Source organism: Mesoplodon densirostris, chromosome 4, assembly GCF_025265405.1.
Source record: "Mesoplodon densirostris isolate mMesDen1 chromosome 4, mMesDen1 primary haplotype, whole genome shotgun sequence".
In the NCBI taxonomy this organism is placed as follows: Eukaryota; Metazoa; Chordata; class Mammalia; order Artiodactyla; family Ziphiidae; genus Mesoplodon; species Mesoplodon densirostris.
The window spans coordinates 160,804,960-160,822,584 of NC_082664.1; the positions used below are offsets into that span (position 1 = coordinate 160,804,960).

Below are 17,625 nucleotides of genomic sequence, written 5' to 3' on the forward strand. Positions count from 1 at the left end.
AAGCGCACAACCTGGAATGGGAGAGGTTTACGAAAATGTGTCATAAAAGAGAGGATAGAAAACCGTGGTCTTGGTTTTTCCCAAAGCACAGTTCTTAAAAACCCAACACGCTTTCCATATTTGCATTCAACTCAGTATTTTGTTTGGGAGTGTGGGCTGGAAAACAGGGGCCAGAAATCAAGCCTTCCTGTGACAAAATAATGTCTTCATTATCTTTCCTGCAAAAGCGAAACAGATGGAAAAGTGTTTTTAGGCAGGGAGTGTCTTAATTAGCTGCTTGGGGGACCAGAGGTTTCTGTGTGACTCACATGAGTCACTTAAGATCAAGCCACCCAGAAGACATCCTCAATCCCCCAAGACGCCATCTGGAACTGTGACAGGGGAGTGTTTGCCACGGCCTTTGCCAGGAGCCAGGTCTCTTCCCAGAAGATTTATCTTCTGCTGTTTGATCCTGGTCTAAGAGTTCTTTGTCGACCACTAGAAGAAATCAGCCCAAAGAGGGGAGAGAACCTCAGAAACAACCTCATCAGTTCCTCTCACTTTATGGAGCTTGGCAATTGGCTGACTCCAGTCCAGAGATCTTTACTAAACCTGAATGCTTCTTCCTTTTGAGAAGAACACAGCTCATGCTGTTAGTACATGAAGCAGCGGACTTCAGACAGGGCATCTCCCTGACGACTGTATTTACCACCTTGGGGAAATAATTTTCCTTCTGTAGACAGAGGGTGTCATCAGCTCTGAATTGCCTATTTGCAGTAATACATTCTACAGGGCAACATTTCATTATGTTTCGAGAGGAAACACAAAATGCAATTATCATCTTTATTCAGAAAAAAAATGCCATTCTGTATACCCCCTGAAACAGATAAACCATGATGGCTAGAGTTGGGAGCAGGGAGACAGACATGTACGTAGCTATAGCTCTCAGTGAGGTAATGGTGCCCAGCACCACACTACCTGCTGAACTGACTATATTTTCTTATTTTCTATATTCTTGATGCTCTGGCATTTGGGGCTTTGATCTTGGAGAGGCTGCTTCTCCCAGGGCCAGCTGATTCGCAGAGACAGCAAGTGACGCCCCTGCGAGCACACTTTCGAGCTACAACCAATCAGCACAGAGCCCTCTATCCCAACCACCTCCTCTACCAAACTCTCACACACCACGCAATATTCCCCCTGCCCCATATCACCCCAGGACCAGGTACCCGACCACTGGGGACTATCCCTGTAGCCCAGAGACTGCCAACATTATTCCAACTACCCAATCCTAGGCTTACGCAGCACGCTTAACCTGACTCATCAATTTCTTCCTGTAAAAACCCGTAAAAAGGCTCTTGGCCGCGTTCTCTCTCTGTCCCTGCTGCCCCCTGACTGACCCGGTGCCTCCCCACATAGCGCTGCCATGCCTCTCATCCCTTGGGACCTCTGAGTATAAACTTCCTCCTTCGTGATGGTCATTTCTGTGTCTGTGTGTCTCACCGCGTCTGCTCAAAACACATCCCAGCTACAAATTTTAGAATATCTGCTAGGAAGGGGATGCCAAGACACAGCCCCTGCCATCGGGAGGTTAAAGGATGGCAGTGAATTATTTTAGGAAAACAGGCCAGTAGCTGTTAAGCACCATGGAGACTCAGAAAAAAAGATACTCCTGTTTTTCAAAACATACACATTTTTGGTGTCTGTGATACCAGACAGCTTCCTTAAAAGGGTATCTACTTAATTCAGAATAAAATCAAGCAAATCCCCAGGGGTCCATGAGCTGGCAGTGATAGGAAGGTACCAGCTGTGGCCACCACGTCCTCTTCATTAATTAGAGTAGAGAACATTCAGATTAGTGTGGTATGGCTAGAACACAAAATACAAGGAGACTCGGGTAAACGAGAGCTACAGAGGCAGGCAGGAGCCAGATCACAAGGGGCCATAGATGTCCTCAGAGTTAATCCTACAGGTGATACAAAGTCACTGAAGACATTTGCGAAAGAGAGTGATGCACCAGACCTATGCTGGAAAGATCATTCTGGTACTGTTTGGATGGGTAAATAAAGTCCACACCACAAAATTATAATACAGGCATCAATAAAAGTGAGGCTTTTAACGTTACTAGATTTCTAAGAAAATTTAAGAGATTGTATAAAACAGCCTAAGCCAAAGGGCCAAGGAAATCTTTTTAACCAAGAATGAAACTTTGAAGGGTATACAGAACAGATAAACTTATTTATTACTCAGAAACTTAAAGCTTTTATATGGCAACTATACTATATACAAAGTTAATAGACAAATAACAGATTTAGGGGAGAACTCTTCCAATTCCGAAGACAGAGTATGTATAGCACACAAAGATCTCCTACATACTGACAATTAGGGGATAAAAAAACACAATAGAAAAATGGGTGCAGAAAAAATTTCACAGAAGAACGACTCTGAATGGCCAATAAATATATGGGGAAAAGTCCAAACTCGGGGAAATGCACATTAAAGGAACAATGAGGTATCACTTTAAATCTAAGAGACTGACAAATCAAAAGGAGTAATTATAGCACTGCTGGCAGAAATGTACATATTCATCACTGCTGATAGAAATGAAATTAAGACATAAGGTACTAGGTGTATTCAAAAAGGAGTCTGACTACATCTATCAAAATTAAAACTGTATGTGCACTCTGACTCAGCAATCCTCTTACTGAAAATCTCAGCCATAGAATTAAAAGCACCCACATATTAGAAAAAAAAATTTTTGCAGCAGCATTTACAGGGGCAAAAAAATTGGAAAAATATTGAAAGCTCATCAATAGTAGAATGCTTGATAAACCACCGTGTGCCAACAACCTGTAATATTTTTCACCATCTAAAAGAATGGATAGAGGTAGACCAGGTGAGGCACTGTTGAGTGAAAATAATAAGAAATAGAAAAATACAATCAGGTGAGAAGGCAGTTGTGTGTATAAGTGACAAGCACAGACTCAGAAGCTAGACTGCTGGGACTCAAAATCCTGGTTCAACCACCTCTTTTGGAAAGTGTAATCTTGGACAAGTGACTCAATCTCTCTGACCTCGGTTTTCTCATCTGTAAAATGTCTCTATATTTGGTTGAGCTACGACACATGAGGCGCTCAGGACAATGCCTGGCACATGGTCAGCATGCAGGGAACAGTAGCTGTGGTTACATGGTCCCACTGTCTGAAAGCAAATATGAGGACTCTCATACATGCCAATGTACATGAGGGTCCCCCACCTGCCTCTGCCATGTTGTTTTTCTCATGGCATCTTCTCTATTCCTAACACACTGAACCATTTATTTATTGACTGTGTCTATCTCTGCCCTGCTTTAGAATTCAAGCTCTATGAAAGACAGGGTCTTTTGCCTGTTTCGTTCATTGCTATATTCCCAATGCCTTGAACATTTCCGGGCAGATAGTAAGGATTCAAAAAAATACTTGTTGGGAATTCCCTGGCAGTCCAGTGGTTAGGACTCAGTGCTTTCACTGCAAGCAGCACGGGTTCAATCCCTGGTCAGGGAACTAAGATCCCACAAGCCGCGTGGCTTGGCCAAAAACAAAACAAAACAAAACAAAAACCCTTGTTGAATGAATGAATATGTGCATCCATGTCTTGCTGGGAGACTACTGTCCATGAGTCTGGTATTTCTGCACATTTTCTGAGCAGAGGCACTGGCTACCTCTGTCTTGTACTACATTTTCCAAGGTATTTGTATAATGAACAGCTTGGGAAGAGAGAGGTGGGGTTTCCCTTCAGAGCAAAGGGCAGGTTGGCTTAAAGTAGAGAATAATAAAGAGAATGCCTCCCTCCAGGGCAAAGATCAGGCAGGCTTAGCGCTCATTACAAAAGAGTCAGGTTCCCTAAACTTAGCGTTTCTCTCTCTTTTTTTTTTTGACTAATATTTATTGGAGTATGGTTGATTCACAATGCTGTGCTAGTTTCTGCTGTACAGCAAAGTGGATCAGTTATACCTATACACATATCCACGCTTTTTAAGATTCTTTTCCCATATAGGTCATCATAGAGTACTGAGTAGAGTTCCCTGTGCTATACAGTACCTCTCTTGTGATAAAACCAACCACATGTGTAGGTGTCGCCTGGCCCTCTCTGTATCACTACATGAGAACTGAGCTGGAGGAAAGGCACCAATCCTGCCACTCTGACTTCTGCTCTTACTGTGAATAATAAATCATCCTTTATCTCTGGCCCAGGAGTCTCCTGTTTTGTGTCAGCATCCATGAAACAGCAACAGACTAGCTTATTGGCTTGTATGTTGGGTAAAAATCTAGACTCTTCACAATTCTTGACCCGTTTATGTTCACATATGTCTGTGTATGATGATGTGAACATGGACAAAAACATGAGACAATGAAGTTAGCAAACCTGGGGTATGGGGAGTCGGGATTGGGAGGACAGGAGAAGGGAGGGGAGGAAGAGGCCATGCAGAAAACGATGAGAATACAAAGTCCGGGTCCAAATAAAGATGGTAATGATTGCGACATTGGTCATGGTCAATCCAGCCTTGACTCGACCACCAGCCAGGAGTGCGGAGGCCTTGGGTAAATGGCTCATTCCTGAGGATGTACAGAGGAATCCACAGCGTCAGAGCCTGAAGGCGTGTCCCCACATTTTGATATGTCACGGCACACACAGTGGGAAGGAAGGACTGAGATTATTTCAGATAAATGCTTAGAATCCTGAACATCTGCCCAACTTCCATCTGGAAACCTCCAGCATGCACTGAGAGCCTGGACCAACTTCCATTACACAAAGCTTTAATCTACAAATGTGAATTCTTTGCTTGCTTTAGCTGTCTACTTCACAACACAGCCTTTATTTCTTGTGTAAGAACATCATAAAAAAGTAAAGATTCACTTAGGTGTTGGGCTTTTTTCTAAGAAGGTCTTTGAAAACTTCACACTTTGTCCTTATAGTTCTACTGGAATAATCAGGTCTCTTTTCAGAAAGAAAATCCACTTAAAGAAAGTGTTATAAAAGCCTATAAAAGAAAGCCTTACAGAAGCTACACTGTTTCATGTTCGATTTCTTCTACACGCAATTTTTAAGCTTTGGGGGAACTGTGAACATAGTTATTGCCTGGTTCGAAATACACAGAATAGCGAAGGGAACAGATTTTTAAGAGAATATATGTGAATATACGTACCAGCCTTTGCAACAGCCTGACTTGCCTTGGGACCCTGAGTGCAACCTAGAAGAAGAAAAGAGACATGAAATATGATCGTGAGGTCATTCTCATGTGAGTTACATGAAGGGGGTTAAAACCAATTCGAATTCACGCAAAGGGTTATCCAACCTGAAAAGCAGTTTTGACCTGTAACCAGGGAGCATCCAGGCCAGGATTAGAATTCATCCCTCTCAGACCTGGCTGACTGCTGAACCCACGATGTCACACCCCCTCCTCACCTGAGGGTTCTTACATCTGTTAGGGGAAGACAGATGAAATGGCCAGGACAGAGTTCATTAGAATATCTGTTTTCGGTTTCCATTCACTTTTGGCTTGAAAATCGGCTCTTTGTTGTTGTGTCTGCTACAACGAGTAAACCTGTCAGCTCAACTCTGATGGGCTCATTTACTCTGCTCAAAACTCCAGGGAACTCTGGAAGCAAAACTGAACTTACCTTGAACTTTCTTACTGTGTTTTTTGTGGATGATTTGTTATACTTTCCCACATGCAGAGGAGGGGCAGGGGACAGTAGTAACATCCTTATTTTTAAAAATCATATAATAATTAACCAGCCCCTCTGGACTAATTTAAAAGGCCTAGCTAGTTGCTGATTATTTCTCATGACACATCACTGTTTAAAGAACAGAAGTGTTAACTACCGCTGCTGTGAGTGATGAATCGGCCTTTCTGGAGGGCAGTTTGACAATGTCATCACAGACTTGGAAAATATGCTTAGACTGTATGCATGTCTTTTTCAACAGCTTTATGAGGTATAATTTACAAACAATAAAATTCATTCATTTAAAACAATTCAATGTTTTGTTTCGTTTTGTTTTTGTTTTGCGGTACGCGGGCCTCTCACTGTTGTGGCCTCTCCCGTTGCGGAGCACAGGCTCCAGACGCACAGGCTCAGCAGCCACGGCTCACAGGCCCAGCCGCTCCGCGGCATGTGGGATCTTCCCGGACTGGGGTACGAACCCGTGTCCCCTGCATCGGCAGGCGGACTCTCAACCACTGCACCACCAGGGAAGCCCCCGCAATTCAATGTTTTTTAGTGTATGTACAGAGTTGTGCAATCACCACGACAATCAATTTAGAACATTTTTATTATCCTAACAGAAAGGCTCCCAACCCCAGCCTTTGCCCTGGCCCCAGGCAACCACTAATCTACTTTGTCTCTATGGATTTACTCATTCTGGGCATTTCATATACATGGAATCATACCATATGTGGTCATTTATTACTGGCTTTTTTTACTTAGCGTAATCTTGTAGCAGTTATCAGCACTTTGTTCTTTTTTACGCCTGAATAATATTCCATTGTGTGGATACACCACATTTTGTTTATCCATTGGCCAGTTGATGGACGTTTAGGTTATTTCTACTTTTTGGCTATTATTTATTATGTGGGACTTGAACTCTATAAACATTCACATAGAGCTCTTTGTGTTGGACATATGTTTTCAGTTTCCTCAGGCAGATACCTACAAGCGGAATTCCTGGATCATATGATAAATTTAACTTTTAAGAAATAGATAAACCAGTTTTCAAAGTGGCTGTAACATTTTACATTTCCACCAGTATGCACGTCTTCTAATTTAGAAATCCTAGTTTCAGAAAAGCATCCTATGGGGGAAAAATCAATAGGAAAAAAAAAATGAATGTACAAAAAATTATTTGCAACTTTTAAAGCAACTGCTAATCATTGGAAATAGCCTAACATATCCTTTAAAAATGGTTTGGTTCAATATATAATGATATGTTGATTAATTAGAATATAGCTATTGAAAATAATACTATGGGCCTATATTTACTGACATCAATGTTAATTTTACTGGACTTCTGTGCTGTTCACCAAATATTTCTCCAACTCTGCCAGAAGGATTGCATTTCCTGGACCCCTTGTGGGAAGACAGAGCCACGGGACTGGCTCTGGCCAATAAGTTATGAATGTAAGTGGCATCTGTCACTTCTGCACCAAGGATTTGATCGCAGGTGTGAGGTCCTCCAGAACTGCCTTTTCTCACCGGCATAGTAATTAGCAACGTTTGGTATGGTCACTGCTCCATCAAGCCCAAGATCACACTTGCTGCACTGACAATCCAAGATGGACAAGACACACAAACAAGAAATAAACGTTTGTTATTTAACTCACTGAGATTTGGGGGTTGTTACCCCAGTACAGCCTGGCCTGTCCTCACTTATACATTCAGCCATATTTTAAGTGATTAAATCAGGTAGCAAAACGCCATCTTTAACATGCTCTCATTTTTGTAAGTGTCTACATGTGTAGAATGTGCCCAAAATGCTAATGGCTGTTACCTTTGAGTGATTAAATTCTTCTTCTTTAAACTTTTTTGTACTACCTCAGTTTTGGACAAATTACTGTGTATCATTTCCAAATAGGAAAAAAAAAACAATAAAGCTATTTCCATTTTGTAAACTAAAAGTATAACAGAAACTGGTTTATTCACTATCGTCTCCCTGATCCCTCCTGAAAATAGATAATGCTACTGTAAATTACCATTATAAGCCATTATAGAGTCTCCTATTCTACAGACGTGGAATAGAAAGAATTAGTATAGGATTTAGGTTGACATCGGCCCTGGCTCCATATGAGAACCAAACAATGACTAGGAGGACACTGGTTTCTATTTCTAAAATGACATGGGATGATTGGGACCATCCAAGGAAAGCCAGAATAAGCGTCCTGGGCAAGGTCTCCATTGGGTCTGCAGGCTCAGCTCAGGCCTCTCCCTTCCTAAAATTGTGGAATAGGCTGGGGACCACTTAAGATAGCCATGGTCAGAAGGGAAGCTCAGGCCTGCTCAGGTATTATGTTCTCTGGTTGATCTAAAGTATTTCTTTGAAGTCTCCTCCTTTGTAAAATAGGTTTTCCAAGAAAATAAACAAGCATTAAGGAGAACAAGAGAGGTTGGTTTTTCACTTTTGAGATGACTATCTGACCTCTCAGGGGATCACGATGGCTACACTTCAGTCCAAATTTAGACTCAGACTGAACCAGAATCAAAACTTCCTGGTGCCAGCTAGGATTAGAAGTGGAAATGACAGCAATGTCATCTTCATTGTTTTTAGTTAGGAATTCCTGATCCCTTTTATTGTTTGAGAGTTTTCCCATTGCCTAGTAAGAACCTGGGAGTGTGGGTTAAGGACAGGTAAGTAATCGACTCCAGCTTAATGTCAAGGGCTGCCATGAATAGTAATCTCAGAGCATGGACCGCCAAATAATAGACTTAAGAGATGGCTCAAATAGGATTTTTTTTTTTTTTGCGGTACGCGGGCCTCTTACTGTTGTGGCCTCGCCCATTGCGGAGCACAGGCTCCGGACGCGCAGGCTCAGCGGCCATGGCTCACAGGCCCAGCCGCTCCGCGGCATGTGGGATCTTCCCGGACCGGGGCACGAACCCGTGTCCCCTGCATCGGCAGGCGGACTCTCAACCACTGCGCCACCAGGGAAGCCCTCAAATAGGATTTTTTGCTCCTACTGAGCTGAGCTTGCTTCTCCAGCATCAGAACAGATGTCCAGACCACAGTGCTTATTGAGAAATACCAGCCATGGTCTTTGCCAACAAGGACCGTACTACCTAACTTGAAAGAAATACACTCAGGAAGACTTAGTAGACGAGGTAATTTTTACAAAGGAAATGGAAAAAAGAAGAGTTCACTATGTTCTCAGATGACCGTGAGAGGCTTTACAATGGAGGGATGGCTAGAAGTAGTTGTGTAGGATGTTTGTTGGAGTGGAATGAAAGGGGAAGAGAAATTTAAAGAGCATCCAGTTCAATACAGGAACCATGCTGAGAAAAAGCTCATAATCTGCCTCTTTAACTCACATGGACCAAGCAGCATTCCCTACCAGGATGTGCAAGGGTGGCTGAAGACTGCCTTTGCACAAAGAATGTAGCAGTAACGCCATCAGAGCTGGGGGATTGGAATCTCCATCCAGTCCATAGTCAGATAGTCCAACCGGAGGTAAAAAACAGCAGGCACTGCTTAATGTTCGTAATTTGGATAACAGAGATGGTATTTTCCCCCCAGGATCAATCACAGTGTTGGATCAGGATTGGGAGGGAAGAGAAACACCGTGAAAGCATTCCAGAAAATCCACGAGAAGAGGAGTGAACCCTAATTCCACCCAGGGTGAGGGATATTGTGAATACACAGAACAAACACATGCCCATTAGGGACGGACGCTTTAATGACCCGGGTGCATTGAAAGAGGGACAGAAAGGCAGGGTTCATGCCCTCAGGCTGTACTTAGGCCAGCCTCAGCCACACACCATCAAACGGCTGAAGACATGAGTTCCTAGTGGGCTCTGTGCCAGAAATGTATCTACCCGCTGGGCTCCATCTTCTGAGGGCATTCTGAAAACCTGAAACCAAGAGCCCGGAACTCAGGAGTCCGCTGCCTCAGAGATCTGATACAGGACCTGACACCAAACCCAGGGCTACAGGCTGGAAAGCACGGGAGCTGCCACCCATCACCTGGACCGAGGACAGTTAGTCTGGGAGGATCCCGTCTGGGTAATTCTCAAAAGTTCTCTTCCTTTGGAGAAATGTTGCTGCAGGTTGTCCTGCTATGAACCTCTTGCCATTTGGGGGGGCCCATAACCTCAGCAATGGAAGAAGAAACTTCTTTGGGGGGCTGAAATTCCAAACAATTTTCCAGGCAGCTGGAAAAACAAAAACAAAACCCAAACCAACTAACCTTAGGCAAGTCACCTTGTTTCTTTTAACCTGTGAGAAACAAGAGAAATGGATCTGGCTTGTGGGAAGATAATGAGGAGGGTGGGACCACCCCCCACTCCCACAAAGAAAGCTCAGGTCTCCATCCTATGGCCCCATTTTCCTAAACGGACCCTGTGCTCCTTAGATACAGAAAGCTTACAGGACCTCCAGCTGGACCTCTGACAGCACGGTGGGCATGGCTGCTTTACGTTAGCGCATCCAGGACTTTGGGAGAGCGTTAGTTAGGAACACGAAGTCACATACGACTCATCGCCCAGCTCGCAGGGCTCCCCCATCCTCCTCCCCACCTCCCCCCAGAGAAACCAGATATGGCTGGCTCTGGCTCAGGAGTGAGTACATCTCTGGAATCTCTCCCGTTAATACCCTTCTTCCTCATCCAGCCTTAGGACTCCATTGCAACGATCACACCCGTGCACATAAAGGAGACATTATCGAGTGTTCTGGAGCTCACAGAATCTTTCCTTGACTTTACTTTTCAAAGCGTTAAGAAAAAACCAAAACTGGTCTTGATTTTCTTTGTTTTCCCAAACGCAAATGTTCTGAGTGAGAGACTATAAAACTTAAAACCGCAGAAATGCTCGATTCAGGGAATTAGAAATGTATCACCACTGTGAGTGCAGTACCAGAAGCCTACGCTGAACACAATCTATGTGCCAGGAGCTACAAATTAAAATCGTATTTAAACAAATTACATTACATTGTAAATATGAAAGTGGCGGTCTTTGGAGGCGTCACTGAGAGCCCGGCTTGGCATTCAGCACTCCTGGGTTCAAATCTAGGCTCTGAAATATCACTTGCGTGCATCGCTTCCCCTGGGTGGACTTCCATAGTTCTCCTGGAGCATGAGCTCGCTGAGGCCTTCCTTGCAGTGGCAGAGATTCAACCAGGCTGTGCCTAAATAACCAAAATAGCTAATAGGACCTGAGTGCTTACTATATGTAAGTGCTGTGCCTGAATCAACTCATTTTATCCTCACAACAAACAGAAGCAGAAGTGGGTTTGTTATTTTTTTATTTAATAGTTTATTATTGTTTAGAAGCTAATAACAGGTAAGCATCAGGATCCTTCACTTGCACGGTCCCTTAACAAATGGTGGTATTCATAGTGTTTGTCAAAATGTATCATTTGCTGTGATTTATTTATCCTTCTAAATAAATGTTTATTTTAGCACTTTTAGCATTTAGAATTTTCCTTTAAGAGGGCTTTGCCCATTATATAAACTTGACTCCACTCTTGAAACTTACTTAGGTCCACCCCAGCCTATGAGGTAGGAACCATTAACAACGCCATCTCGCAGGTGAGGAAACGGAGACCCAGAGAGGTTGTTACTTGCCCAAGTACACACAGCCAGTAAGTGGTGTGACCCAGATTTGAACCCAGGCAGTCTGGTTCCACTTGGGGTGCTCTTAACCATATACTTTATTGCTTCTTATTATTTTTACACAGAGCTCCTAGCAAACTCTCCCTGACACTCAACACTTGGTGCCTACTATTATTCTGTAAATTAAAAACTGCTTTTGTAATAATGGGAACGCAGCTCCATCCTTAGTTAAAGAAACCATGTCAGTTTGAAGGACTTCCCTGGTGGTCCAGCGGTCAAGAATCCGCCTTCCAATGCACGGGACGCGGGTTCAATCCCTGGTCGGGGAACCAAGATCCCACACGCCTCTAGGCAACTAAGCCCGCAAGCCTGCGTGCCACAACTGCAGAGAAGCCCGCAAGCCACAATGAAGACACGACACAGCCAAAAATAAATAGATAAAGAAATATTTTAAAAAAAGAAACCATATCAATTTGAAAGCAGGCTGATTTTATACAAGAGTCTTGCTTTTTAATATTGATTTCCTGAAAGATTCTTTCAAAGCTTAATTAGTCTAAGTGTGGTCCATGCATCACCTGCATCAGGATCATCTGGGTCCCACCCAAACCTAGTGAATGGAAATTGATGGGGGTGGGGCATAGGAATCTGAATGTTTAAAGAGCGTCCTGAGTGTCTTTCTGCAAGATGAAGTTTGAAAACCACTGCTGATAGTGGGTTTATTAGACTACGGGTAACACTGTTTACAGATGAGGTGGAGAGGGAGGAAGGGACTTGAATCTAGGATATTATTAGTAATATTTTCAATTAAAGGTATATAACAAGCTAATAGGCAAGCTGCAACACAAGAATTGCAACACAAGCTAATATGCAAGTTCAGGTACATTAAAATTTACATATTCATTGACATTTAAACATTGTTCACCAAATACCATATGATATCACTTATACGTGGAATTTAAAACTGGACATAAATGAACCTATCTATGAAACAGAAGAGAATCAGGGACATAGAGAATAGACTGGTGGTCGCCAAGGGGGAAGGATGGTGGGAGAGGTTTGGATTGGGAGCTAGGGATCAGCAGATGCCAACTATTATATACAGAAAAGATAAACAACAAGGTCCTACTGTATAGCATAGGGAAGTATATTCAATATCCTGTGATAAACCATAATGGAAAAGAATATGAAAAAGAATGTAAATATATATATGTATAACTGAATCACTTTGCTATACAGCAGAAATTAACACATTGTAATTCAACTATACTTCAATAAAAAATAAATTTAAAAAATTGTTCACATATAATTTTGAAGACCATAATTATTGAGACCAGAGCACTAACTGCATTGCCAGGCACCATTCTAAGTTCTAAGTATATTAACTATTTTAATCTTCAAAATCCTTTTAATTAAGTAATCTCATCATCCCCATTCTCAAGATGGGTAAATAGGGGCTCATAGATGTTAATTAACTCCCCAGTAAGTGCAGAGCCAGGATTCAAACCCAGGAAGTCTGGTTCTGGAGCCTGTGCTCTCAAATCCTACATCTTATACACACACACAAAAATTTTTTTAATAGAGTAGGGATAAAAAGGTAAAATCGCAAATTTTCACAGAACTTTATATTTGGAGTCTTTTCTGATTTAGTCATTTTCCAGATGAATAAATAGTGCCGTGAGTTGACGGCTGCATGGTCACTAAAATGGGCTAAACCTGTGTTCCTCTATTCAGGGAAGTTCAGTGTTAAGCCTACTTGGACTTGCAGATGTCAGAGCTTTAATCCCTCCTCCTAGCTCATAAACAGAATCTTTGTTTCAGTGCTTCCCACATTCTTCTCCCTCCGCCCCCTAAAAAAAGTTTTAGGATCTTTACCCTAAATTCCTACCCTCAGCATTTCAGCTGCCCAAGCCTAACAGCAGCCACCAACATTAAGTGCTAACACCGTTCCCAGCACCTTAGGTGTATTAACTATCCAATCCTCATCACCCTGTTCTCTCCCACTTTTCACAGAATTGGAGATTGAAGCACCCAGGACCTTGCTCGGCGTCACAGAGCTGGTAAGTGCCAGAATCAGGAATCGAGCCCAGGCACCAAGTCTATGCCCTTAACCACTGGCCAAAACAGCTACCATTTCTTGAGCACCCACTGTATACCAGGTCCTTTACATAAACTAGCAGCTGGATCCTTACAAGTATGCTCAAGAGGAGGTGTGTTCCGTGTTGTGATGGACAGTAAAGGAAGGCTCAGAGAACGTAAGCAGCTTGTCCAGGCCACACAGCTGTAAAGGGCAAAGGAGAGACCAGCCTTTCTCTCTGGATCCGAAGCCTGCATGTTTCTCCTCCACCGCACAGCCTCCTGGAATTTTTATGGGCTATTCCTCCTGACAGTCCTATAAGAGAATGACCATTTCTTCCATTTCACAGATAAGCACATCCTTGAGGGAGTGTCAACATGAAAGTAACTACCGGATGTTTAGGTAGATTCTGTTTTCCAGATCTGCTCTTCAAACCAAGGTGCTGGGAAAGGGGACACAAAGTATACTTGCTTATCTCTTCTTCCCATCCTGTGAAAGCATGCTATCAGCTAAACAATTTAAATACGTGTGTGTAAACAGCACCAGGGGACGTAGAAATTCACTGTCTACTTTAGAAATGCACTGTCTACTTTAATCAGGACAGAGCCATTTCTCCCTATAAGGTCTGGGCTTTGAAAACTGTTCCAACCTGGTTTATACTCTTCAAAGAGCTTTCCTATCCATGGGGCATTGTACTGAGATTTCATATTTGCAGGTTTCATTCACCTGTGAGGTTAAGCCATTTAAAAAACCCTGGCAGATACACAGAATATTAGCCAGGGTAACTGAGACCCTTTGGTTCTTGATCCTCTGCCCATCATCTGGCCACCTTTAAACTGCTAAAGCATTGATAAGAACCTGATGGAAAGTCGTGTTCTCCCGGTTTTCAGATGGGAAAAGCAGAGGCTTCCAGGAGTTTGGAACTTTTCCTAGATGTGCTTTCTCTCTGGAACAACTAGGAACCGACAGCAACAACACACTACCCCACACACGAGTCTTAAAGAATCCTGTAGTTAACTTGGGGCTCTGGCTCAGAAATGAACAACAAAAAACTAGCAGAAACCCGCGCAGGTAACAGGAGCCAAGGAGATTTGGTCCTGCAGGACTCTGAAGTGGCAGACACAATTCTGCAAGAAACTTCGCCAGCCAGACGCTCTCCTCGAGGGACCAGTAGATGGGGAAGTTCCCGAGCAGAAGGCTGGGGACAGAGAGGAGGTGGAGGGACGGTGTGACAGGAGATGGGGGTGAACCCTCCCTCTCTCGCGTCCAGGAGTCTGTCCGGCAGCCACGCGCCCGAAGGAGGCGGTGGAAAAGGGCGGCAGCCCGCGTCCGGGGCCCGCCTTGGGCCCCCCCGAACTCCACTTACTTGCTCCGAAGTGTCCCCCCAGCTCTGCACCTCTTCCAGCGACCCCGCGCAGAACGGCAGGGCCAAGCACAGCCCGAGCAGCGGGAGCATGGCGGGGTCGGGGCGGTGGCACCGGGACGCGGAGGGACGCGGCGGGACGCGCGGGGTACAGCGCGGGGCACAGCGCTGGGCTCGCGGCTGCGAACGCGCGCGGCCCCGCCCCCGCTCCCTCTTGCCCCGCCCCCGCGCCCCACAGGCCCCGTCCCCCGCACGCCCCGCCCGGGCCCCTCACCACCACAGACCGCGCCCCACCGCGTACCTCCCGCCCGCGCCCCGCGCACCCCTCCGCGGCCCCGCCTCCGCGCCCTCCGGCCCCGCCCCCGCGCCCTTCGGTCACTCCCCCTCGCCTCTCCGGCCCTGCACTCCCGCGAGACCCCGCCTCCGGCCCAGCACTCCCGCGAGACCCGCCCCCGTCCTGCCCCGCGCCGCTGCACCCACGCCGGTTACCCCCCCCACCCCTCCCAGAGCGCACAGCTCACACCCCCTCCCTTGTCCCCTTCCCCACAACCCATAAGCCCCGCCCCTCCCTCGGCTTCTTTGCCTCCCTTCTCCAACCAGCGCCTGTGGCACCTGCCTCCACCTCCAAGCCCCCGACCCTCTCTTCCTCTCCCGCTTCTTCATGGACTCGCTTCATTCCTGTCGCAGGAGAATACGGTAAGGGCCAGCCTGACCCTCGGTACACAGCCCACCCGTTCACCTGCTATATATAGCCCCCATATATACCACCCTCCCACTGCTAATATATACCACCCCCTCACCTACTGTATGTACCACCACCATTCCCCCACCTGCCAGCCTAAAGGCAACAAGAGACCTTCTGCCTTCTGAGAGAACAGCGCATTCCCCTTGGCATCCAACTCTGACCCTCACAGGCCCAATGAAGGGGTGCTAATTTGTAGTCTAATGCAGAATGGCATTAGCAATGTGGTCCCGTTTTATGTGGCTCTGGCATAAGGGAACAGAAAAGAGGAAGCTAGGATTGGCACCATGTCGTAGTATTTCTGATTTTTTGGTTGTTAATCATGAAAGTGTTATCATAGTTACAAACTATCGGTGATGTTTCTGTCTTGTCATAGATAGAATAATTATCTGGCAACCACTCACCCACTCACTGGCCTTTTAGAGTCCGGGCTCCATCTTCTTTTTTTTTTTTTTTGCGGTACGCGGGCCTCTCACTGTTGTGGCCTCTCCCGTTGCGGAGCACAGGCTCCGGGACGCGCAGGCTCAGCGGCCATGGCTCACGGGCCTAGCCGCTCCGTGGCATGTGGGATCTTCCCGGACCGGGGCACGAACCCGTGTCCCCTGCATCGTCAGGACTCTCAACCACTGCGCCACCAGGGAAGCCCTGGGCTCCATCTTTGTACCTGGTAGACACACAATGAACCGGAGCTGTTTGTTTCCTCTTCCAAAAGACAAGCACCTCAAAGACATTTTTTATGTCTCTGTAAAAATTGCATCTAAATCAATACACTGAGTAATAGAAGTTGGCATCAATCTCAGTGGCCAAGAACAGGGAAATGGTTAACTCAAATGATGGAACGTCCGTACTGTGGAATATTATGCAGCTATTAAATAATATCACGAGGTCTATGGAAACAGGGAAAATGTTTACAGCATAATCTAAAGGAAAAAGTCAGATCACATGATGTATCGAGAGTATGAGTGTAATTAGGTAAAAATACCTATGCATGGACATCAGAAGCAGGGAAAAATGAAAACAGTGGGTGTGTTAGCTTATGGTGATATCTCTTTTTAAAATATTTTATTTACTCTTGTTGAAATGCTGATTGTTTAAAACAAAGACTTTAAGAGAGGGGGAAATGTTGCTATTGTGAAATAAATGAAAGGAAGATCATCGTCATTAGCAGTTGAACATTTAATAGCCTAACCACTGACTAATTTTAAAAAATGCCACCAACACGAAGTGACAGTAGCTGGTCCAGCGGGGTTTCTGCAACAAAAACACTGGTAAAGGAGAAGGAAGTCAAAGGATTTTTATTTTTAGTTCTTTACTAACCGTGAGTTACAGATGTATCCCAGGCTCACTTAGAAACTTTGCAGCGTACAAAGCCAGCCTACCCCCCTCCTCATTTTAAAACTAAGGAGGAGAGCCCCAAATCTGGAATCAAGGTTTGCTTATCCCCCGCCCCCCACCTCGTCGCCGCCAAAGGGAAACACCTACTGGTGAACTGAAAGTTGAATTTGGACAAAGCCGGGTTATTTGAAAGGAAACAATAACAGCTACTGTTATTTCCATCAATCCTCCAATAGGACTGGGACCCGGTCTTTGTCTTTCTACCACCCCTCTCCTACTGGACTCTATTTTTGACCTTATATCTGCTCTTTGTCCCAATTTGTCCCAGCTGGTTTCAACAGAGGTCAAACAGTCAAGAGAAGAGTTTTATTTTCTTCATCTGGTAGGACTCTCCAATTCTACTCTAGGCTGTGGTGCTAGTGCGTTGTTACAGTGTTTTGTGGCCCCTTTGACCAAATGGATCCCACCTTCCCTGAGGGCAAGCATCTTCCACAACTTGTAACACTGTGCTGAGGGTATAGTTAGCATTGAAGAAGCATTCCATGAATGGAATTAGGAGACTGGAGGCCTGAGGGTGCCCCCCCCCCCCCGCCGCCAACCTGGCTGTGCTGGTGCAGAGGCCTGGGCTGTATTCACTTTCTAGCTATGTGACTTGAGAGTTTCTAAACTTCCCAGTATTTGCAGACTGTAATAGCCTAGGCTTCTGTGTGATGTCAGAGCGTCTGCACGACCAGATAGGGATGGTCTTTAAAAACTAGGTAGTGTGATACAAATAAAACACAGTGAGACTTCCCTGGCGGTCCAGTGTTTAAGACTTTACCTTCCAATGCAGGGGGTGC

The 17,625-nt window shown here is 44.9% G+C and overlaps 1 protein-coding gene across 1 annotated transcript in view; it reads right to left on the minus strand.

Annotated features, from left to right (window-relative positions):
* Nucleotides 1-14,802, minus strand: part of ITIH5 (inter-alpha-trypsin inhibitor heavy chain 5) — a 73,682-nt gene extending 58,880 nt beyond the window's left edge. The window contains exons 1-2 of the mRNA XM_060095413.1: nt 14,713-14,802; nt 5,162-5,206 (exon numbers count right to left, since the gene is read on the minus strand). Coding sequence (XP_059951396.1) covers nt 5,162-5,206; nt 14,713-14,802 — 135 coding nt within the window. The remainder of the gene's footprint in view (nt 1-5,161; nt 5,207-14,712) is intronic.
* Nucleotides 14,803-17,625: the final 2,823 nt, after the last annotated feature.